This window comes from Artibeus jamaicensis, unplaced genomic scaffold (assembly GCF_021234435.1).
Source record: "Artibeus jamaicensis isolate MK-2021 breed Jamaican fruit bat unplaced genomic scaffold, CSHL_Jam_final contig_387, whole genome shotgun sequence".
NCBI classification, from domain to species: Eukaryota; Metazoa; Chordata; class Mammalia; order Chiroptera; family Phyllostomidae; genus Artibeus; species Artibeus jamaicensis.
Window position 1 is genome coordinate 274,197 of NW_026521812.1, and position 25,613 is coordinate 299,809.

At 42.7% G+C, this 25,613-nt stretch overlaps 1 protein-coding gene across 3 annotated transcripts in view; it reads left to right on the plus strand.

Moving 5' to 3' along the window:
• The first annotated feature begins 6,297 nt into the window (after positions 1–6,297).
• The window catches only part of NHSL1 (NHS like 1), a 123,419-nt gene continuing 104,103 nt past the window's right edge, over positions 6,298–25,613 (plus strand). For 2 of the 3 annotated variants that reach the window (XM_053664853.1, XM_053664854.1), the window contains exon 1: positions 6,298–8,172. In XM_053664853.1, coding sequence (XP_053520828.1) covers positions 7,971–8,172 — 202 coding nt within the window. In that variant the 5' untranslated portion in view covers positions 6,298–7,970. The remainder of the gene's footprint in view (positions 8,173–25,613) is intronic. The other variant, XM_053664855.1, reaches the window with a different exon arrangement.

The following is a 25,613-nucleotide window of genomic DNA, read 5'->3' on the forward strand; positions in this document are numbered from 1 at the left end:
AGCCTGCCTGGCTGATTGCCTGGATCAATAAATACATACCCATTCCTGTGTCTGGGCACTGTCCCACCTCTGGGGATGGTTGGGGGGAATTGAAGTGATTCTATCTGTCTGTCATCTATCATCTGTCTTTCCTTATGTGAGAACATACTTGAATTTGGCTACTGGGTACCACCAATAAATGCATTTTAAGTACTTTATGCCCAATTCTCTTTACTCATTTCTTTAAAAAAATATTTTTTTTCTTGATTCTAGAAAGAGGGGAAGGGAGGGGAAAAAAGAGGAAGAGAAACATCAGTGTGAGAGAGAAACATCAATCAGTTGCCTCTTGCATGTACTGCCAACTGGGGACCAAACCCCAACCCAGCCACGTGCCCTGACCAGGAATTGAACCTACAGCCTTTTGCTTTGTGGGATGCCCAACCAACTGAGCTACATTGGCCAGGGCTGTTTATTCATATCTTTACTTGCACGATTTGTCTCGTTCTCTGGAATCACTGCAGGTATCAGCATTTTAAAAAAATTATGTATTGGTTTCAGGTGTACAGCTTAGTGGTTAGACAATTATATACTTTACATAGTATTCCTGTAGGCATTTCCAGCCCCCCGACTGGCACCATACACAGTTATCACAATATTAGTGATTATATTTTTCTGTGCTTTACTTATTTCCCTGTGACTATTTGGTAACTACCAATTTGTGCTTCTTTGAGGGTATTAGTAATATTTAACACGTGTTTAGCATGGATTGGTGGTGCAACAAAGGTTAGTTGAATTGATACAATGTCTGTTGAAAAACAAATATTCAGCGTGATCTACAGAGCCATAGTGAGTATAGTTTTAAAGAGAGCTATATAGTATAAACCCTTAGGAAGGTCACTTAAGGTTGACTAAAAGAATTTTTGTCTTAAACATGTACCAGGGACAACTGATGTAAGAAATATTTTCCATTGCCACAGAACAACTAAATTCACACGGTGGAACCCAGGAGGTCCCGGCCTGCCTGTGTGGGTGACCAGGTAGAATGTGGGCCACTTTCTGAGTTCGCTCCACTGTTGGTTGCCCTAGGATCTGAGCTGGATCGTTGGATTCGGAGTTTTGGGGATGGAAGCAGTGTAGGATGGCCTAACAAATTAAAAACAACAACAACAACATACAGCTTAGCAGTTAACAACCCTCTTTCTTCTCTTTCTAAAGTAAAGCAGTACAAGTCTATGAATAATGGGATTTTATGATTAGGTTTTTAATTCAGACTTCATATACGTTTTTTTTAGTTTACAAATTTTACTTTTCCCTTTTGGAATTTAGCAATAAAGAAATGATTGCTATAAAAGTCTAAGTGTCTCCTTTTCCACAAAAATGTTAAGATCAAAAGAAAGATAACTTTTTCAGCCAACATTTGCTCACTGCTGATTGTGTGGTAGGTACTGTTAGGGACTTGAAGGTGACAAGATGAGATCCCTGACCTTGGGGAGCATTACAGTCCAGTGCTGTGCTGACTCAAAGGTGGCCAGTGGACTGGCGTCACCGGGCTCTCAGAGGATTCAGAATCCCAGGACCTCCCACAGACCTGACTTGGACTCTGCATTTTAATAAGATCTCCTGGGATTTATGTGCATAACAAAGTCCACAAAGGACTGGTTGAGTAAGTACAAAAAAAGTGATTTTAAGGATCACTGGAGAGGCTGTAGGAGAGGCACCAATAGGTTTATTTTATTTTAAATATATTATATGGCCCTGGCTGGTGTAGCTCAGTGGATTGAGTGTGAGCTGCAACCCAAAGGGTCACGGTTTGATTCCCAGTCAGGGCATATGCCTGGGTTGCAGCCTGGTCCTCAGTGGAGGCCATGTGAGAGGCAACCACACATTGATGTTTCTCTCCCTCTCTTTCTCCTTCCCTTCCCCTCTCTCTAAAAAATTTTTAAAAATAAATAAATTAATATATGGATTAGTCCATAACATTTGTCCCAATTTTTTCCTCTTTGCCCCCCTCCACCCAGCATCCCTATTCCCTCCAGCAATCCCCACCATTAGTTCATGTCCGTGGCTCATGCATGGAAGTTTTTTGGCTTCTCCATTTCCTATACTGTTCTTAACATCCCCCTGTCTATTCTATGCCTACCAATTTGTGCTTCTTACTCCCTGCACCTTCCCCCCATTTTGCTCCTTCCCTCTCCCAGCTGATAACCCTCCATGTGACCTGCATATCTATGATTCTGTTTCTGTTCTGCTTGTTTGCTTAGTTTGTTATTTGGATTCAATTATTGGTAGTTATGAATTTATTGCCCCTTTAATGTTCATAGTTTTGATCTTTTTCTTATATAATTCTCAGCATTTCATATAATAAGGGCTTGGTGATGATAAACCCCTTTAGTTTTACCTTGTCTGGGAAATACTTTATCTTCCTTTCAATTCCAAGTGATAGCTTTTATTTTTTTAATTTGGAATTTTAATTTGAGAGTAAGTTCATTTTGGTCTTCTTATATCAGAAGAATCTCAAAATCATTGCTCAGTTGTAGGGGACCTTCTCAACTAAACCCCTTTCTGGGGACCTTTTCATTAAAGGTTGGGACAGAGTTTAGATGCTTGATTGTTAACTACTCCCCGAGTCTCGGACAGTCCAAGGCCTCTGTCTGTGATGGCCTCTGTGCTGGGGCAGCCTCTCTCCCTCCCAGTGTGCCCGCCCCAGGGGACTGCAGGCAGCAGTGTGCTGCCATATTGCTCCCATATCAGGTGATCCCACGGGGACAATGTGGCTAGGGCTTTGAGGGTCAGGTCTGTTAGGGAGTCTTTTCAAATGTGAAACACTGCAAGGTGGGAATGCTGCTTGGATCCTCGGTAAATACAGGTGTTTGTACTTCATCTTTCCATTTAGGGAAACACCATTATGAATGCCATTGAAAGGGACCTCCTCTGGCTCTTCGCACTGAAGCTCAGTGCAGAGGCACGTTTCCATTCTTTTGAATATTGAAGCAGTGGTAGGTGGTGGTGGGGGGTGCCGCAAACAGGCCCTGCTCTGAATAGGTGACAGGCTGGGTCTATCTTGATTCAGTCAGTTGTTTAACCCCCTGGGGGGGCAGGTGGTGAATGAGGAAGTAGGATTTAGTGTACTGTGGGAGTTGGCTCGTGGTGGCCCTGAGGGTAAAGATATTTTTTTCTTTTTCTTTTTCTCTTTTTTAGTTTTAAATGCCTGGCTCAAACTGTTTACTTCTGGATGTTGAGATAAGCTTTCATTATTAGTGAGTATAAATTATCTCAGAGGATTTCCATTTAAATCTACTCCTAAATTATTTATAAGAGATGACAGTTGGTGGAAAACCTACTGCTCCCTGTCCTAGAAGCTGAAGGTCCCTGTGAGTCGTCTGGGTGATTCACAGCGTAACCTGATAGGGTGCACACTTCACTGCTGCGGCCCAGGCAGGGCCGCCTTAGGACAGGACGCAATTTAGAGGGACTCTCCTCTAACCATATATAGTAGTTACATGGTTTTTTAAAATCTTTTTCCACGTTTGTCTCTGTTCATAAGCGTTCTGTCTGTGGGCCCCACTCCCAGGCATGCCGGCCAGCCGCAGCAGTTCCGAAGTGTATATATAGCACTGTTCTTCGTTGGTTTCTAACTTCAGGGCCTTGCTTCTCCTATTCTCCCTTCCAGATCTGAAGGGGAGGGTCCGGGCAGAAAAGGCACGCATGGAAATTAAAAGCCGCAGTGTTCATTTGTGGCCTTTGAGGCCAAAAAACTGATGGCACTTGAAATTGGTTCCCACTCTTGGCTGGCATTTTACACAGATGGCAGGTGGGCCAATTACGTGCCTGAGTGGGCTGAAGGGTTTGTCTGGTCCTCTGTCCTGTCATGTTTAACAGTTTTTATTAAATCTAAAACTTCCATTTCAGCTAAACTCCTTTTTTAAGGATGGGTATATATCAAAACATGAAATATTGTGTCTTTTGGCAAAGACCCTCCAAATGAATTCAATCTATCCCTTTGACTCTTAGTAGAAGCATAAGTAAATCTTTTCATTAATGGGTATTTGACTCAGTAATTCCCAAAGAAGGTGATTCTAGAACTTCCCTTAGTAATACGTTCTGGTGCCTCCCAGTTCTTAGTGTTAACTTTTCTTTAACATGTTACTTAAATCATTCCTGAAATAATATGGGTCCATTTCTTATCCTATAGGATGCGTAGGCTTCTCACCACCCTCAAGTGCTAATAACTTAATCATAACCTGGTGTATAGATCCTGCAGCCATTTCAGCCCTTGGGCTTCATCCCGCAAGGAAAGGACAGGGGTGCCGGCCAGGAGGCAGCTGCAACGAGCTTGGCTGCTAAAGCTGTGCCTTTCATTCTGTAAGCCCTCTCGGCTCCCACTGAACATGTCACGTACGCAAGGTTATTTGTCTGATTCCCCAGTGCCCGAAGCTCCCACGTGGCAGAGGGTAGGAAGGGAGCGGTTTCTGGCCCGTAAGGTAACAGTAGAAGTTCCGGTTTGACGGCCTGACAGTGAGAGGGGCGAGGGAAGGCACTGCACAGTGAGGGACAAGGGTAAAATCTGCTCTGGCGGCCTGTTCAGAAGGTCTGGGGAAAATGCACTGTAGGGTAGATTTCCACGGGAAGCATGGTTAAATTCAGATGTTGCATTACATCGAAGATTACAGCTGAAGCTATTTGAAAAAAACAGATTTTATTCTAAAAATGAGGATTTTCCACTGCAGTGCTGTTGTGAACATAAGCTGTAACGAAATACACGAAACGCACAGCACAAGTTAGCTGTGACCTGGCTGCTGGGAGGGCCTCCCAGGTTGGCAGTCCAGATAATTAAAATGTGTGGTTCATTCTAGTTGCCAAATAAATATAGTTTGAATGAATGTAATAGCTTTTCGTGAAGCCCACTTAATGATTTTCTAAACTAATTGGAATATGCTCTAACATGGGTAGTTAAAATCTCCGTTTCCTCTAAAGCTGATTTAAACCCCTGTAGTCTGTCTGGTCACGCAGGAACTCGGTCCCGTTGGAACAGTGGTTGATTTATCTGACCTTCTTTTATATAAGCGAAGGTATTAATAATCATGGCCTGGTATAACAGAAACGTGGGAGAGTTAGTAGATGGAGAAGTGGTTATTGTGCAGATGCATCCAGGGGTCTTGTGAATGAATGATGGGAAATCCAGGAAGTTTTTCAGAAGCCCAGCATCAGTGTGTACCTACTTTGAGAGAGAGTCAGGAGCCTAGTCCCTGAATTGACAGCATCTTTTTCTGGCCTGTCCTTCAGCTCTTTCCCAGATGTGTGTAGGAACAGGAGGTACCAGAGGAAAGCACATCGGTCACTAATGACGCCAGTTCATCTCTGCCATTGTATGTGATCGTGAGTGTACTTCGATGTGTCTGAGCTGGGAAGAGCATTCCGCAGCACTTACTGTGTGCAAAGAACAGCACAAGGTTTATTTCAGCTTAGATGTTTCTAAGTTAAAAATGGAGCTGCAGCATGGAGACTCAAGGGGGAGACAGCAGTGTTTCTGGTTTGGAGTCCGTGGGGTCTGGTTTTACATCCTTACCGAACGTAAACATGGACGCCAGGGTGCCATAACCTCTGAAGTGGTGCGCAGCATTGGAGAGGAGTATTTCCTGGTATGACGGTCCTTCTTTGCATTTTATGTTTTGATTCTCAAATATGTCTTTGGCTCAGAAAGAACATTGGATGCTTGAACTTTGATGTTAGCCACTGGTGCTGTATATAATTTATACTGTTTTTGCCCTTATAATAGTGATCGAAGTAGAGAGATCATCCCAGTTTAATAGCTGGAGCAGGTCCAGAGTGTTTGGTGATATAGGCAGCATTGCTGGCAAGTGGCGAAACTTTTGACCCAGTGGTGTCTGACGTGACTTGGTTCCATTACTGACTCCTCCGAGATGTGACATCGGGCATGTCACACACTTTCTCTGAGCCCGAATTTCCTCATCTGTAAATTGAGGGGTTTACACAACATCATCTCTTGAGGGCCCTTTTAGCTTTTAACCGGATCCCTATCTGCGCCACCTGGACTGTTTTGTGGCCTCTCACTTCCGTCCTGGTGCCTGTCCTCTGTCGTGGTTCCTGTGCTGGTGGGTGCTGTCCATCCCGGGAGCACTTTGCAGCAGCTCTGTGTTTTTCTACAAGTGCTCCAACCCTGGTCAGCTTGTAGAGCCCTTTTCTTATAAAAGCTCAATGAATTCTAGATGTATGACGCAAAATCCTGCGTTCGTGATTTTATATCAAAGTTTCTTTTTAATTGCAATTTGTTTTAGTATATTTGCTCAATTCTGAGTTAAGAAAAGTGAGATAGACCCAGTTTGTCTACTTGTTGCTTATTAGCCTTACTCTGAATAACATTTAAAAAATGTAGTTAGTGATTTGGGGGAGAGACAGACATGGATTTGTTGTTCCCCTTATTTATGCTTTCATTGGTTGATTCTTGTATGTGCCCTGCCTGGGGATTGAACCTGCAACTTGGTATTGTGGGACAATGCTCTAACCAACTGAGCTACCCTGCTAGGGCCAGAAGAACATTTTGCAGGGAGGATGCTAATTCAAGTGTCTATGATGGAAAGTTGCAGGGACTTTTAACATTCCTCAAGCCATGAAATTTTGTTGGCCATGGATGAAATGCTGCACCCAGATGTGGCCCAGCCTGTGGCTGTAGATATTTTGAATGTCAAGATTAAGGGTTTACACAGGAGTCTGGGGACAGAGCCTGTAGCTAATTGCTACTAGCCCGGCTCTCAGATGATGGTTCTCTCTGATAAGATGGTCTGTTAAGAGGTGGAGAGGAATGACTCGGGGGTGAGACCTGCCAGGGGGCAAGCCTAAGGGACTGTCAGCCCTACCCTGGCTGCTGGTGGAAGATGGGAGAGGCCGTAACAGGTGCAAGAATGGCCGTGTTCCACCTTTGCTGAAAGCTCGGAGTGAAGTAAGACTGCTTCAGATTTGGAAGCATGTTTCCTTAGATCGTGACTTTCCTAAATCCGCCTAGGAAGGCTGGATGCACCTATCACTATATATCCTTTGAAAACCCCTTCTCAGAATCCCACTTTCAGAAGCGTGGTCTGATAACAGTCAGGTTGTTTTTATCCCGAAGTCTGTAGTCTGTGCAGACTTGCATTTCAGTAGGTTTGCTGGAGTTCAGAAGTTTGAGCTGCCACTGAAGTATTGGCTGTGCAGAGGCGGGGTTTTCCGTCTCCAATGAGGCGCCTTCAGTCCCCGGAAAGCCTATCATCTTTCACAGGGAGTGCTGGCTCTGTAATCCAAGCAATAGCCACGCAGCCCGATTTATTGTTTGTGGAGTCCTGTGGATCCCGAGCGGCTCCCAGCTGGGAAAGAGGGAAAGAGGGCAAGTAGGCGGTTTAGGGTTCCGCGCTGGGCTGCCGCAGCAAGTGAGCTGAACTCTGATTTCTCCTAAGTCACCTGTTTGGGTGAACTCGAAACTGGGCACCTGCGTTGACGCCGCATCTCTTTATCCAGGCTGAGGAGTTCCTTCTGTCTGCCACAGACGGCTGGCTCTCCGCCCTTGCAGGGAAAGATGCCTGGGAGAGGAGTAGGATTACAGGTTGGGATGCGAGGTGCACACCAGAGAGTCGGAGTGCCTTGGCTCTGTTCTTCGCAAAGTCCTGACAAGTGTTCCTGAAAGGAACACCCTGCTTGATTTTTAAAATTGCACTTTTATTTATTTTTATTTTATTTGGGGGAGGGCCGTGGCTACCCCTGATCTAGAAACCAAGTACCACAGTGTCGCTGGAGTAAAAAAAAAAATTTTTATTGTTTTTTTAACCCCTCATTTTTCTTTTCTTTGAAATTGGGTGCATTAAGCTGTGCCTGACTCTCAACATTGTCTGAATAAGTGGGAAGGAGCAGGCTCGTTAGAAGGACCTGGACCAATTTAAAAACACAAGCTTTTTGTTTGCTGGGCTGTCCTTTGTCTGTAGTGGATTTTGATGTGAAAGAAGATGAAAAAGGAAGGCTCTTCAGGTTCCTTCAGACTCAAGTCAAATTCGGGTTCTCTCTCACGTGCCGTAAGTTGGATAAATTTCTCCTCCTTGTCCAGGCAGACAAAGAGGCTGTTTCGCAGTGACGGAGAGCTCTCGGTTTGTGGGCGGCAGGTGGAAGTGGATGATGAAAACTGGATTTACAGAACCCAGCCCAGAAAAGGTGACTTGACTCTTTTTGAATTTAAGCATTTTTAGAAGTTTGCCATGTAGAATTCTTTGTTTTTAGCACTGATTTTCCCTTGCGATCTTTGGCCTCATTAGGAGTTTTTGGTTGTTTTTGTATTGGGATTCACTGTCATCCATATGTTTATATATCTAAAATAAAAGGGCTCTTCCAACTAGATTCAGCTTGAGGTTGTGTCCTCGGAGAAGGTTAAAGTAGCTCTTATTCGTCCTCAGCACACTCTGCCCCCCCTACCCCCCCCCCCCCCCAGATCTGCACACTCCTGTTACTGGTGAAAAGTTCAGTGGTAAACCACGAATATTCTGCCCTTAAAACCATTTGAGGTTAGGACACGGAGCTGTTTTTTGAAACAGTGCACTGAGAAAACTTTGGCAGTCATGGACAGTCCCCTTGCATCTCTTCATAGAAGACTGATGAATTAGATGGGTGCTTAAATTAAACAGGCGTTGGGCTGGCAGCAAGGAAGATTAACACACGTAGGAAGGGTTTGGCCAAAAGGAGTTTTTGGATTTCTTTCAAGTTCCTTTTCAGACCAACGTTGGTCTCTTTTTTCAAGTTTAGCATGTTTTGCCTTCCTCCAAGTGAAGAAAAATATCTCTCCTGGTGGGAGAGAGGGAAATGTTTTAGTATTTCTTAACACACCCCTATTTTGTATGTAGAATTGGAGTTCTTCCTCTTAGAATGTTTGCCATAGGCTGGATTGTTAAACTCTAAAATGGTTTCAGCATTCAGTGCTGTGGCAAAGCCCAGTAGGGGGGCGCTATTTAAGTATCACAAAGGAACCTAGTCCAGACATTCCGCGTGATCGTGTTTTCTGTGTTCATCATGTTTTTCCCTTGCCTAAAGAAACCGCGCTGGAATCTTCCAGGGACCTGCTGTTTCCCTTCTTTGGGAAAACAAAACTGCTGGAATATGAGAGAATAAGCCGAGTTAAATATGTACAGTAATTATACTCCGTGGACTGAGACTCAAGCCCTTCCCTTCTTCCTGGACCATGTGTGCTAAGTCATTTGTTCTTGTCTGCTCAACTGTGGTACAAGGGCAACTAGTTAATGTTCTTTGAAGATGACAGTTGTGTATCGTGTCAAGGAGGTGGTCAACCGTGGGCCACTGGTCCTGAGCCTAAAAGTACGGGTTCTCAGTTCAGATGCTGTGTAATTGCCAGGCGTAGACAAGACATTTGTGCCTTCCATCTGGAGTTGTGTAGTTTAGTAAGTCCATGAACTTGACTTTTCTAAATCAGGCATAAGTTGTGGTTTTGGTAAATGGGTGGGTTACACTGTTTGAAGCAAACATGTTTGCAGGGCGGATACAGTAGTGCTGTGGTTGCAAGAGGGTATAGTTTTGATTCCTTTGGACATTGCCAAAGGTGTTTTTTTTTTCTATTACTTGTTTTGTTTTAAATCAGCTGCTGTCAAGGGTTTGTTTAAGATTGAATACATTAGTATGTGGCTTTGGGATTTCTATCATAGATGCTTTATCTCAGTTAACATTAATGGGGGCAGAGACTGTGAATTTGCATGTGTTCATTTTAGTTGGGAAACGAAACAAATATTGTACACTCGACTTGTGAAAAATAAAGAAGTCATTGTAAAGAACAGGGGTGACTTGTAAAGGGAAGGGAGGACTTGTTTATGCAATAATACAAAAGATTGTTCCTTTTCTCCCTTGGTGTAACAGGGGACAGACACAGCAGCCTCATGAGGAGAAATTGGAGCATAATACAGTGTGGAAATTTATGAGGTTCTTAGAAATTACTGGGCAGATCATATTATCATTTTTGACGTATGGATTTGGGGGAAACTGTTTACAAACTGCCTATAGATCAACATTCATGATACTATATTCTATTTTCCTGTTTGTCTACCAAAAGAAAATTGACTTCCAACTTTGACATATCACCTCAGAGGAATGTTATAACAGTTGATCTTTATTCCACATAATTCTTTCCTTTGGAGAAATACAGAAATGACATTTGTTTATACTTGCAGATCAAAAGAGGAAAAATCTTTCAGAGACATTATGCAGGATTGGAGTTTTGTCTTAGCATCAAATGAGCTAAAACTCTATCAAGGACTAGCAGCCAGGACTCAGAATGCCCAATGGCCATATTAGCGTTTGGTTGCAAATAAATGTGCATTGAAGACACATCAATCTGATGTGTAGTATCCTTTCTTTCTTTTGTATCTGCACAGACCACGTGCATCTGAATCCACTTTCCTTTCTGCCTACTTGCCACCCCTGTGCCTCATAGGAACATTGTTCGATTCACATAGGTTTCTGAAAACCTGCTTTCCCTCCTACCCTCCCCCCATACACTGCCATCAAGCAGTGACAGCTAGAGGAAGGACAGTGTAGCTTAACGAGTCAACCTCCCTGCAGCAGTTGGTCTGTCCATGTGTTGTGTCCCCCACCCCCCCTCTCCCACCCCTGCAGCAATGGGTTCTTTCCCCCCCCCCTTCCTGTCCAGCAGCTGCTGCAAGGCCAGAGCGCTTGCCTGCTCTCTCCCACTGGGTCCAGGTCACATTGCTTTGCACAATTAGCCCACGGAATCTCTGCTCTCAGTGTGGGTGGTATGTTGTGTAAGATTTACAGTCATTTTATGAAACGGTTCTGCCAAGTTTTGTCAAAACCAAAGAAGTTCTTTTTATAGTGACTCTCCATGCTGGATTGCTCATTAGAAACCTCAACATAAAGTGTTCAGTGGATTACCCTTATGAATAGTTATCAGTACACACACCTATAGCTTTACAGTTTAACGTGTCACTTGTACTCAAGAAGCTAAAGATAAAATTACAGTTCTCAAGACTACTTTGGAGAAACTTCTTATAAGACTAGCATGCTACTCATATGCATCTTTCCAATTATACTACTTTTTTTCTTTTTAAAAAATATTTATTTATTTTTAGAGAGAGGGGAAGGGAAGGAGAAAGAGTGGGAGAGAAACATCAATGTGTGGTTGCCTCTGGTGTGTCCCCCACCGGGGACCTGGTCTACAACCTAGGCATGTGCCCTGAGTGGGAATTGAACCAGCAACCCTTTGCTTCACAGGCCTGTGCTCAGTCCACTGAGCTTTATCAGCCAGGGCCAATTATACTAGTTTTCCTGAGCTTCAAAAGTACCATATTTTGCCATAAATAATGCATACTTTTTGCCCAAATTTTCGAGGGAAAAGTAAGGATGCGTATTACACATGGGTAGTACTAAGGGTGTGCATTATACTTGGGTAGCACTGAAAATGTGGGTGTGCGTTATACCCAGCAAAATACTAGGAGATACATACTGATACATCCAAGCAATTACAAGCAAATACTTGCTTTCATTCCAGCACATGGCAAGTTTCAGAACTCTCTTCCATTGACATTTGTGCTCAAGAAGGTAAAAACGAATTGGGTAAACGGCAATGATCAGTTCTTCCATTGTTAGTGTGACATGACCCACTATAATAGCAAATGGTGTTTTGACTTAATTAGCCATAAAAATCAAAGGTGTGAGTATGTGTCCTCTTGGGTATTACATTTGGAGAATCATGAGCTATTTTGTTAGGTGCCTGTGTAGTAAAAAAGCAGAGGTCAGTTGTAGATGAGACAATGGCAGCTTTCCATGTGAAGTTGTGAGAGCAGAGTCCTGAGAATTATGTGTGGGACACACAGAAATAGAGCATAGAGACTCTGAAATAAATGAGTCCATACTGTAATGGAGAAGACATTTAAGGGGGAATTAAAGAAAAATGCAGGATAATTGAGGAGAACAGCAAAAATGAATGGCTTAAGATGAGCAGGTTGAGATAAAGATAGACCAGCTGGAGCATTTTCATGTTTTGCATGGTCTTTTGGCTGTTCGCATTGGTTTAAACAATATTTAAGGAGCTCCTGCTCTGTTTTAACATTGAGGGAGGTTTTCGAGGGAAACTGGTGACTAATAGTATTTATTCTGTGCTCCCCCTATCTTTCTCACTTCCCCTCTCTTGTTAACTAAAACCAGAAGAGGTGGAATAATAATGGAGCATCCTCCCATTGCACAGAGCATGTTCTGTTGTGTTCTCAGCCCTGTGTTCAGCTGGGCGGAGGCGTGATTGATGGTGGCAGTATTGACAGGTCAGCAGATAGAGAGGGTAATTGACATGCAAAGCCTCAGTTTAAACAGTGCTTTCACTCTCTTCTTCTGGACTTTGTCATATATGTTTATCACATTACCAAATTTGAGTCATTTGAATTTCAGTTCCTTCCCTTCCCACAGACTACAGAAACAGCCAGAATGGCCTTAATAGGGATCAAGGGTAATGGATAATCCATACATGAGATAATCAACTACTGAAGGTGGGATTTGGTTATGTTTAAAGTAACTTCATTCCAATGTCCTCCTAAATAAAATTGTTGCAGAAAACAGGATCCATGTGCATAATTAGATTGGCAATGACTTCAGATATTACAATGGAGAAAAATGGCGTGGAAGACCCCACACAGCAAGGTCAGCATCCTGCTCCTTTGTAAATAGCTGGGATTTCTTTTTACCACAAAAGTCTTTAAAATTATGGAGATTAAGAACACTTTGTTCCCAGCATTAAAGAAACCTAACAAATATTGGTAAATCATGTCAAGGCAGCACACCAAATTTGAGAGTAAAAGTAGAGAAATAAGTAATATTTATTTTGAGAATTACTATGTACGTTGGAAAAATAGCTACATGGAGTTCATCCCAGTGTCTTCATAGAAGAGGTAAAAAAGAGTATTCTCATGCAGTGAAGGTAATGTTCTCCTGCATTCTTCCCTCCCCCCCCACACACACACACACAGCCGACACTCCGAAAGAGACCTGCAGTGAGGGAGGGAGGGGCGCGCAGTGGTTCACCTGGCTCATCGAGAGGGCTCTTCTGACCTCTGAGTGTTTTCTCTGTTGAAGTTGGGAATCTCTTATCTCACTGCCTGGTTTCGTTGCAAAGATTGATTTCATTTGTTATTAAATTGAAGTTCTGTTCAAATGATGTTTCATGTAATACTTTTACTTATTTTAAAAGTTTGTGGGTTTATTTTGAGAATTAGACATAGATTACTAAAATGTCATAGAGTGGTAAAAGAAGTAACTTATGTCAGAGCTTAGTTTTAGACGTGAGGCACCTGTGCTCTTTTCTATGGCAGTGTCCGTGCTGGGTGTGGGAAACATTTTTGAAATTGTTCTATTTAAAAATATTTTTTAAATCCCTGTATATTCATTAGTATTGATTTTCATAAATCTCTTGCAAGCTGTTTCATATGTTACACTAACATGTAATTTCAAGGGTTTTTGGTTTGACTATAATATTTTCTATCAAATTAAAGTTTTTTAAAGTGCAATATTTTCTTTAAAAATTTTATTTATTTTTAGAGAGAGGGGAATGTTGGGAGAAAGACAGGGAGAGAAACATCCATTGGTCACCTCTTGCATGCCCCCAACCGTAGCCTGGCCTGAACCCCCAGACATGAGCCCTGACTGGGAATCAAACCAGCCACCTTTGTTTGCTGGATGGTACCCAACCCACTGAGCCACACCAGCCAGGGCATCAACTACAATATTTTCTGTGAAATACTTCACTTAACTTTAGTTTTGTCAGTTTCATCTGCACAAGGACTGTTGTGTCTGCACAGGCTTGTCCATGGAACTGTAGTTCAGGCCCTCCTCAGATTCTTCTCTCCAGATACTCTTCTCTCTTTCTTGTTATCTTCCCTCTTGTCCTTCTTGGAGCCATCCTTGAGTCTGCACTGCAGTCAGAGACGTCTTCCTAAAATACAAATCCTGTAATTGGGTCACTCTTCTGGGGGGCCCTGTTGCCTACAGAATGAAGCCCTTATCACATAGCATGAAACCCTGCCCCATCAGACTCCTATCCCCTCTCCTTTTTAACTCTAGAAATAACAAACAGACCCATTGCTCTTTCACAACTCCAGAACTTTCCATTTCCCATCCCCTGCCTTTCGCATTCCCTGTGACAGGATACTCCAGTCCCCTCCTCCGCCTGCTGGCTTCCTGTTTAACCTTCTGGACTCCCTGCAAAGCTCTGAAGTCATCCCTAACCCCTAAGGGCTGAGCTGGTTACTCCCTGCGCTGTGTTATTTCTCTACCTTCTACATACCTCAGTAATTGCTTTTATCATACACTGGATTATACTTACTTGTTTACTTGTCTGTGTCTTTAGCTAGACTGTGACCTCTTCTAGGATAGAGACCAAGTCTTATTTATCTTTTTTATCCCCCAGGCTAAGTGCTCAGTAAATGGTTGCTGACTGGGTGAACACAACTCATCCGGGACACTGTTTAATGGTGCTGTTTGCACAGGCCAGTGGCCCAAACAAATACTCTCTGAATTTGCTAAAAGCCTGTGGGTTCTAGGTAGTGCCATGTGCTTACGCTGTCAGTTACACTGATGAATGTAATCTTACCAGTGCTCCTCACTCTGAACTTTTTTGAGTGTAGCAAAAGTCTGAACTTTTTTGAGTGTAGCAAAAGAGAGTTCAGTGGGCACATAATTTTTTTTTATCCTCACCCAAGGACATTTTTTTTTCATTGCTTTTAGAGAGAGCAGAAGGGAGGGGGAGAGAGAGAAACATCAATTGGTTGCCTTCTCATACTTGCCCCGACGGGGGACAAACCCACAACCTAGGTGTGTGCCCTGACTGGGAATTGACGCTCCAACCAACTGAGCCACAGCAGCCAGGGCAGGCACATAATTTTGGTGGCCGTGTGTTATTTCCTGTTGCTCCACTTAAACTGTGCATGCAGCAAGGACTTTGTAGAAATATTTGACTGTGACTGTTTCGACCACTAGTAAAGCTAAGTGAACAGAGATAAGGATGGGGTGGGTGATGCTAGGCCTGATGCGGAGAGGCAGCTCAGTGCTACTGCAGTCTCCTCTTAACCAGCTTCCCGGCTTTATCCTGTGCCCCGCTCCACCCTTCCCCACCCCCACCCCAGGCCTACTGCACATCAGGCTAAACTCAACACAGGAGCCTCAGTCATCCCGTAAAACAGTAAACATAAAACATCAGTAAAACATCAAACGTAAGCCCTGTTGTGTAACTTCATTGCCTAAAACCCTTCACTGGCTTTCCTTTTCAGACAGTTTAAATACCGCAGTCTTTACTACGACGTGTAAGGCCCTACCTGAGCTGCCTCTGTCGCCCCATTGCTTCCCTCACCTTATCACCTTTGCTTTCTTCTCACTGTCCTCTCAGTCTCTTCGCTGCTTCTAGAATATGCCTGGCCCCTTGACCTTCCCTCCACCTAGAATCCCAGCTGTGCACATGCTCCCTCCCTGTCTCCCTTCTTTCAGACCTTTGCTCAAAAGCCATCTCAGTGACCCTATTTAAAATGGTCACATCTCACCCTCAGCCTGACTTCCTGTCCCATCTCTATTTTTCTCCAAAGCACGGTGCTATCTAAATATGTATGTGGTGGTATATACTTCATGTACTGTACACAGTATGTATTTACTTTTGGTACTGCCCATCTCCTCAAAGTTGAATTTCACATCTAAGACAGGAGAGATTCTTTGTATGCTTTGATACCTGATATTGACCTAGCCTGCAGCATAGTAGATATCCAGCAAATTTTAGTTGAAAGAGAGAATGAAAGCCACAAAGAGCACTGGGCCAGGAAATCTGGAAGTTGTGCTTCTGTCACTTGTTAATTGTGTGACCTGGAACAGGTCTAGTTTTAAATTTGTTAAATGGGATAATACCTATTCGTCACACATGTGGGTAGAAGGTACAGTTTATTTATTGAATAAATGCATACGTGTTTTATAGATACTCTGTCAGCCTACACATTGTATGTTATTTTTGATGGAACTGTCTGTGGGATGGCAGTCTCTTCACGATCAGTAATCAGTGGAGTGAGCGATGTCTTTATTGTAATACAGAATATACTATTCTGTAGAATTTTCAGTGTAGAAGTAAGTGCATTCAGGCAACCCAAGTGGAAGCTATCACTTCCTTTACATAGTTTCCACTTCACTTTTTTATGTGAAGTCTTGAAATGATTAGAATAAACGGAAAGTCATGTCTAAGCCGGTCAATGCACCCATGAGCATTAACAGTAGCTAACACTTAACGAGCACTTGCCATGGCTAGACACTCTTAATGACACATGACATGAATTAACTCATTTAACACATACTGTCTGGGTACCACCATTATTCAGTAAAAACAGTAGTTGGTGTGATGAGCAAGGAAGAGCTAGATCATCAGGGAGAACTACAAACTGGGCAGGGACACTGAGGTGGGGTGAGACAGGGAAGCCAGTGTCATGCTCCAGGAAGAGATGGCGACATTGAAAGCACTTTGGGCATTTTAGGGTCTTGGGCTCAGCAACTTCTGGTTCAAGGGCAGATGTTCGGCCATGCGGCTGTGTGGGGACGTGCTTCATGTCACACCTCACTTCAGTTTTTTGACATGTAGCTTGTGTCATCCCAGTGTCTCGCACTTGTATTTGCTGCGTGAATGCGCCGAGGCGACGTTGAGGAAGGTTGCTCTGGGTGCAGCTGAACGAGTTGGAGCGTCAGGGACCAGGACCCTGCTGGGCCGTGGTTGTGGAAAAGAGACCAAGGGCTGGGCGAAGCGATTACCTAGGCACCTGGAAAAGCAGTTATGAAATTTTCATAACACATTTTCACGTTAAACTGTCTTTATTAAGGGAAGTAACAGGTTTCGATAAGTACTTATTCCTGTAGCAACAGCATCTTAACTTTCAAAGATATAATTATATTTTTTCTAGCTTTATGCAATGTGAGTAGCCTTCACCTGGCATTTCTAATCTCCCTAATTAAAGATGATATTTATGGTGATCGCTGTCTTAACGCGACTGGAGAACTTTTGTACGATCAACATATGTATTGTGTATTCACGAGATGCGTGGTATGAGGCTGGGGGAGCCACACCCTGGCAGCATTGATGTCTCTGCCACCTGCCCCTCTTCAGCCCTTTCAGAACCTCTTCTCTGTGCCTTTAAACTCAGCATCGCAGGGTGTGCTCTGCCATTTATGGAGGACTAGTCATCAGAGAAATTAAACCAACAGCCACTTACCTAGTTTTTGCTAGAACCCATCACTCTGCTGGAAGCCTCATAATCGAGACTATTTAAACACATAGGATACATGGCGAGTGCTTGTCTAGCTGAGCAGTGGCCTGCAGCTGTCTCCCCAGGGGCGGGGCTTGTTAGCTGGGGTCCCGGCTGTCGCTCCCCTTGCTGGTAACTCCATTTACTACATTCGTTCCCAGGATCTGGGCGCATGTTGCGGGTTCTTGTGTTCTGTGAGCCCCTAATGGTCAGTAGACTTCATAAAAAGCCACACCTTGAGAAAGCCACCGGGAGGAGCAAGCCTCTCTCTGATGTGAGATAAAAATGGCTTGAACTAGGAGTGACCCAGCACAGAGACCCTTCCCTAGAGGGGGCGCTCATTAAGGGCGGTGGATTGGAGGGTGACCACCCTGCCATTTTCATGGCCTCCTGTTTTAGAAAAACGCTATGTTACAGGCAGCAATGAATGGAAGATAATGGATGAAGGCGGCAATCAACTGGAGGAAGAGGAGGGGGTAAGTCCTAAGGGGAGAAGAGATCATGAGTCTCCGCGCCTCTCCAGTCTGCCTTCCCTTCGCTAACAGTGTTCGGATTCTGGCTCCTAACTCAGTAAAGTTATGGTGGTCTCCTGAGAGGCAAGCTTCTGAATACGCTGCTTGTACAACTAATGGTGCACTTGTAATAATTTAGGTCTGTTTGTTTTTAAGAAATAGCTAAATAAAGTTTCTGTACATGGTTGGAAAAGGCATGGGGTAAGGATAAAAACTAGTTTATTAACTGGTTCCAATAATTTTAGTGGCACGAATAACTTGTCAGATCTGGGTTCCATATATATTTATCTTTCTCCAAGAAAAGCCCATTTATAAGTGAAAGCCACAAGCAGTTGAGATTTTAATGCACTGCGTATCACTTGATTTTTGTCTCTTGAGTAAAATTTAAAAGAGAGAGTGAGAATAAACATATTTATTGTTGGTACAGTTCCCTTGCCACTATTCCCGAAGGTTCTGTTTCACTTTGTAATTCTAAACGCCTCAGCTAAAGTAGAAACTGGGTATCTGGTGTTTCAGGATTACATTTGGAGATAAACCAGAATTCTTACCTGAACAGGTGTGTATTGCTTAAGTCTGGATTGGTTTGAGATTCTTTTACAAAGCACACAAAAGACATTTGTGAATTTCTCTTCGTGGGTGGTTGTGGCTGGCACTTGGCATGGTTGCTGTGGTTATCTTGACTGGTAGTTATTTATTTACATAATTTTTTGCCCATAGAAAGTACATAGAGTGCTTTGACTTCCTGGAAAAAGAACTTTGATTGTTACTTTAAGTTAATTTTGCTGCAGAGTTAATCAACACACTCTCTCCCTACTGTAAAAGATCTTTTAACTACTTTTTTCCCCTTGCTAATTTTCCAAGCCTGATTTTTTGTCCTTAAGTATGAACGCCTGCTTGTCGTTCTGTTGAGACACTTGGTTGCATTCATGCTGTTCTTGTGGGCTGTGGACGCTTTAGAAAGCTGGAGAGGTTGGGTGTCTCTTCTGCAACATCCCTGTGGGTCCTCAGGCCTTGAGTCCGTCCTCCACTGGGGTGTGTGTGAGCTGATGCAGTCATCTGGATGCTTATGTCACCGTGGCTGGGGAAAGATTATGTAACTGACTTTCAGAGATTATGTTTCAACTCTAATGAAGATTGAACAAAAATCCCATTAGTAAATTTTTCTTTAGTTTATGAGGAAGTTGAGATAGGTTTCTCTACAACAAATGCTTGTTTGGAATGGGAGAAAGAATTTCTTGGAGCAAATTGATGGTGTGAATGTTTTGGGTTTTACAGTGTGCAAGAAGTTTAATTGTATTTGGTTTGTTTAAGTCAGTGACTTTGAAAAGTTGCTTGGGTCCAGATTAATAAATATACCACATTTGTCCCTACACACAATGCACACACACTTATATATACACATACATATCATTTTACATCATTAATAGATTCTCAGAAACTGTGACTTTAAGCAAAATGATGTATAAGAGGACTGATTTTACCAGAGGCTAATTGCTATAAACAAGAGTTCAGTACTGATGCCGTATTTCTGTTTATAAAAATATATCACTGAACTTTTAATAAAGACCCCAAACTCTTCTAATATTAAGCATTGACATGTGAGCGCTACATACATGTAAGAAGTATGGATAAAAACAAGGAAGAGAATGATTTTCTAACCCGCTGATCCAGGACAGGGTCGTGGTGGTTGGAGGGAGTCTCAGCAGCTCAGCCCAGGCGGGACGCCCCCTTGCGTCCTCAGATTTGGGTTTCATATATATTTATCTTTCTCTAAGAAAAGCCCATTCATAAGTTGTTTTTTCTCTCTCTCTCACACACACACTCCCTCACTCAGACCGGGATAAGGCTGGCACTCCGTCCAGCTCACTGCAGGAGCTGCACAGCGGTGGGGTGTGGGAGGAAACTGGGGTGCAAGAGAAAACCCGCACAGATACGGGGAGGACCGGGGAGAACGTGCGAACTTCACACACAGCGGTCCTGGTTTGGATTTTTTTTTTCTCCTCATCAACATTGTAATGAAATGACATTGAGTGAAACGAGGTCATTTGAGGACCTGCTGTGTATAACACAAAACAAAAGCTTTGTGAAAATACTTCCCTTTACTGAACGTGTACATGTGATACTCTTAATTTTTTCTCCTTTTTAATTTTATTAGATAGAAAAGGTCAGTTCTGACCCAAAGTGGTTTTACAGGTAAAACCTGGTAGGTCACAGCCTCAGTGGGCAAAATGGTGCTTTCCGTAGACTTCACTTCCTTCGGTAGCGTTTTACTATGCTCGGTACCAGACGGCTCCTTCACGGTGTCAGAAGGTACAAAACTGAGGGCCTCTCTGTGGATAGTCCCCTGTCGCAGCAGTGCAGCGGGAAGGTCTCACACACCAGGAATATCTTGAGAGGCAGTGCGGATTAGTGGTGCGTCTGAGGTCATCTGGTCTGAGAACGAAGGACACCGAGTGCCTAAGCGCTCATTCACCGTGTCAGTCCTCATCCCGGTTTCTCCCTGCACTCCTAGCCCAGGACCTTGGCCATGGCTAGAGGGGATGCCAGGAAACCAGCAGCGGGACTGAGCTGTTTGCAGCGCGCACCTCGCTCCCTGCTGGAGCACAGTGGTGCCCGCCTCGCTAATGCACTCGGGAGGACAGCTTGCACCTGCTGACCGGCCCGAGTGAGAGCTTGTGAATGGATAGCACTGTCTGTTGAGTGTCTGCCTAATTCTGGAGGTTTCTCTGTCATTTTGCTTACTAATCTACTGTTTATTCCCCAAAGGAGAAGCATTAGTCGAGAAGTTCAGTCCGTTTAACTTGGCTTTCACGTCGTTGGACTCCAGCCTGTGTATATCACAGATCCGGTCTGAACTGGAAGAAAAGCTGTGTGTATGTTGTTGCTTTTTAAACAAAAAGTTATTTGAAAACATGGTGATTGGTCAGGGATACTTTTCTAAATTGTGATCATATTAGTTTATAGAAAATGGTAGAGGAATATGCCTTTTATTGCATTTCCCATATAATAGAAGCTTGCCTTGTTCATCTTTCAAAAATTTTGAAAATTTCAAATTTTTTTCTATTTACAAAAACCTTTCTAAAGTATACTCTGCAGATAGAGTCTTGCTTGCAGATCTTTCTTTACGTTCTTGCTTTAGCCTGTAGTCACACATGCATGGTCTCATGTCATTGTTATGACAGTCCTGTGAGATGGGCAGGACAGGTGGCCTTACCTTATTTTATGGTGAGAAAGCAGTCTCAGAGAGGTTAAGTGACTTGCCTAAAGCCGTATCGATAGTAACAGTACAGATTGGATTTGAATGCACTTTTTGGAACTGAGTCCCACACTCTCTGTAAGACACTGCAGCATCTCTGCTCAGTCCTCCGAGCACAGCTAAATCTTGTCTTGTTGCCATGGTGTCACCACAAACAGTCATTGAACCTTGTGTTCACCTAGCGATGGCCTGGTGGCTGCCGAGGTTCGTAAGGCTCTCCGCTTCGGTACGGAGCGGGTCTCCACGGTTCTTCTGCTTGTGGGTTCGGCAGGGTGGGAGCTTTTTCTTTTCACCTGGGTAACTGCGTGCCTCCTCTAGTGCCCACCACGCTCTGGTTTGGTGTTTCTAATTTGTTAGCTTGTGTGGAAGCCCTGGGCCACCCCATTTGTGACCACAGTGTTGATGGGAAGATTAGATGGAGACCCTGAGCCCTGGGAGCGATGCCATCTGGTCAGAGGCCACTGTGACTTATTGGCCGTATTTTCAATGGCTGGTTTGTCAGAAAAGTGGTCTCTCGGTAAGTGGGATGATACTGCACTGTGCAGGTGTGTTGTTTTTTTTTTAATCCACTGTTGGCTTTTCTCTGTTGTACAGTTAAACAAAGGACATGTTAGCATTAATGTTATAGAATTGTGACTATATTTGGGCATCCCAGTTCTTTTTGTAAATCTTAACTTTTAACACTTGTAACACTTGGGGTTTCCAAGCAGGACTACTGCATTGTTTCACTGATGAAGCATAGATAGCTTTCAAGGTTTGGTCTCACCGAGCACGTTCTCTAATAACTTGTTCCGTTCTCACTCTCTTCTCCCTCCTTCTCTCCATCTGATATTTGGATACCAAATATATTTTCTTGTTTTTCATGTGGGTGAAATTGCCTCCTCATATCTTCATATTTCCTTCACATTATCTGCTTATAGAAAAGTCAAAAAATTGTGAAGACAAGGCATATTTCTCTGAATAATTTATATTATCTGAAACCAATTCTACACACTAAATATTTTGGGCCAGATACTTTAAGTGACTTTCCATCCTCATTGACACAAATTGGAATTATATAAAATGTGACTGAAAAAGCCAATTGGACTTTCTGCTTTTTGGGGGGCAATTTTTTTAATCAGCCACTGTTATCTCAAAATTCAGAATTAGCACGATCTTTTAATAGTCTGTGCTGAAATGCCGCAGTCCCCATTTGTATCCTAGGCTTATAGTAGTTGCTCAGTGAATACTTTGATTTACACATAAGAGAGCTGCAAAAATGTTTGCATGCAATTTGAATAAATTGAAAGTCGACATTAAAAATATTTAAAATTTTTTCTTACTGTATTTTCCATTCCCATTTAGCCCCCTTATCCCCCCCCCGCCCCTATCCCCACATTATTGTCCTTTTCCATGAGCCCTTTCTCCTTTTTGCTCCAGTGGCCTCCCCACCCCCATAGTGGCCATCTTGCTCTCTTTCACAAATATTTTTTTATGTGACTCAAGAAATGAGGCTCAAAGAAAAGCAACAATTTCGAAAAGCACTGTTACCCTTTCTCTCCTTCTCCAAACATGAGAGAATTGATAAAAGATGCTCAGTCCTGGTATCAAAAGCTTTTGATACCAAATGTTTACTTTCTGTTTTGGATGTAAAATCACAGGAATGACAGTTGTAAAGATGCCTTTCTCTTCAGATGAAGCACATTTCAAAGAATTCTGTTTTGTGTATTCCTCATCAGAGACACCAACTTTAGCAGTTATGTAGAGAGAGAGCTTGTTGAATACAATGACCACATATTTTTCTCTCTTGGTGCCCTTAGAGAGCACTTGAGTAAATACTTGGATATTTTCCCTAAATGGGAGCTATAAAGGGACCCAAGTCGAGTTTCCTCAACAGAACAAGGCTGACTTGTTAGGGCTGGAGGGAACCTCAGACAGAGCCCTGTCTGATGCCCTGTGTGACAGGTGGGAAGCGGAGGTCCAGGGAGGTGAGTTAACCTGCCTAAGGCCTCCCAGCCCACGGTGGCCCAGTTAGACTGTGCCCTGACGTTCCTTTCTCCTCTCTTATCTGGTGTTGAGATTGTGTTCATTTTTATTTGCTCCTTTAATTTGGACATTCCTGACTGCCCTGTGATGGTCAAGTGACAGATTCCTTTGCTGACCTTTCAGAGCAGGTTTGGGAAGCTTTTCATTCACTTTGTGTCACACAGACGTTTTCTCAATAGATGCACCCAGGACAAGCAACTTACTAATGAGAGCAAAGGCAAAGAGGGACATCAGCCCTGAAAATGGGCTCTCTGGCGTCACTTTGATTCCACTCACAAAGCAAAATTCATTCCACTGTCAAAGAATTGAAGGGAAAAAAAAGAAACCCCCCAAAACAAACAGAAAATCCCAAGGGCCCCAAGCTGCAGCCTTTCTTTTGTAGGAACTGAAGCCCTTAGAGACAGTAGAATAACTTAACAGAGCTCTCAAAAGCGCACCTGCCTCAAAAGCAGTAAGTGCATTTTCGAGGTTTAAACTTAGTGTTCTGTTTTTGACATGTAGCATTTTTTTTCTTTTGAGGGGCTGTAGATTTATGGACAATAATATCTGAATTTGCATAGATGCATTAAATAAAAATTGAACAAAAAAGCCAACCATTACCATCAACAGAATTGTAGACTTTTATTAGAACTTAATTGATGTGAAGTAAGGGTGTGTATGTGTGAGAGAGAGGAGAGAGGGTGAGGGGGAAAGGGAAGGAAGGTGGAAGACAGGAAGAGGTGAAACAAAAAGGAAAAAGGAACAGGCTCAGATCTGTTTGGCATCAAAGCAGAGGATCAGAAAAGAGCTGTTAGGGTGGAGAGCGCTGTTCCCTGCGGCCCGTGCAACTCTGTGATTAGCATGCGCCGTGGCAAGACGCCTCCCTGAAATTGGTCTGCCAAATTGAAGAATCATTTTCTTGCTTATTTTTAAACTGCTAAGAACAGGGAAAAAGACCGAATGAGCCTAAGTGCTGTGGTTTCCTCAAACCATTATTGTTGTAAATCCTACGGGTCCTGAAATAACTCGTGTGCCTGGGAAGCTTCAAACTGCCTGGCTGCTCAGAAAGAAGCCTTGGCAGTTGAAAGGGAAATGATCGGCTCCTTCCTTTTCGCATTGTCACCAAGGTTGAAGTGGGTCAAAAGTTGGAGAATGTGGTGATATCAGAAATAAACTACCTTTTTGTGGAAATTCTCTAGGTCTTTACAGAGCTTTGTATTTTTCAAATATAGAGTTGGCTTAAGCATAACATATTTTAAATGTGTAAATGTAATGTAAGTGAAATAATAGAATAATAAACAATCATCAGCTTGGGCACTTCTCGTATGTCTTCCTTTTACCCTATCTTTTAGCTTGATGATTCAAAGTAATTATAGTTCAGTTACTCTCTCTGGTTATGAGCTTATGTTTCGTTACCAAGTAAATTGTGGGACAATTTGTATTGCTCCTGGTTGGCCGGTTCATGATCTTGGATAATTCTGACCTGTAGACCGACTTCTCTTCAGAATGGTTTAGGAGGGGGATTTGGTGGGTAGAACAGTTGTACCTGTTTCTATAGCTGAAGGTTGGTTAGTGTTGAAGTTCCTTAGATTATTCAGATGTTTAGGAGAAAATGATACAAATGACCTCTTTAGTTTAGTTGCCTTTTTTCTGTTGGAGAGGATTGCTGTCGATCTGGTATATTAGGAGTCTGTTCCTCAAGGAACACATGGATGAAAGATACAGCATAAAAGGATAGGAGGTGTTTTTTTTTTTAAGATGTAAAACTTTATCCATAGACAATGTGATGGCGTATATTGAAGATAAGTCCCCCTAAAAAGTAGGGGTGCAGGATATGAGATCAGTGTATAAAAATCAATTGAATTTCTCTATATTAACAACAGATACTTAGAAAATGAAATTTGGATAACTCCATTCACACAGGAAAAACATACTTAGCAATAAACATTGTTCATTTTGTTCAGTAATGAACAATGTGGCAACTACAAGATATTACAAAAGGAAATTATACAAGACCCAAATAAATGTGTATGTGTGTGTGTATGTGTGTGTGTGTGTGTATATATATCTATATATCTATATATATATATATATATATCATTCCAAGAGTAGAAAAACTCAATGTTGTTAAAATAGTAATGGAAATGAGGTTATTTTGATGTGTTTTAACCTTGACTTTTCCAAAAGATATTATATAAATATATATACACATACATACACACACACTGGGTCTTCCTGAGTGTGGTTGGTAGGATAATACCATGGGTGTAGTAATTCATAGTTTCAATTCGAACATTTCACCTAAAATGTTATATGGTGTCCTTGAGAGTAATGATGTTATGTTACAGAATTACATGCTTATGATTTTGTAAAAGATTTTATAATAAAAAGGGGGTGTTATTTGTGCCGGACCCTGTGTATTAAGTAGGCCTACAGACAGTGGCAGAGCTTTGGGAGAATTAAATACAGACTCTAGCAGTTTTATAAGGGAAAAACAAAACCACCAGAGGGGATTTAGGGTCATTACTATGACATCTTTGGTATTCTCCCTCCAGC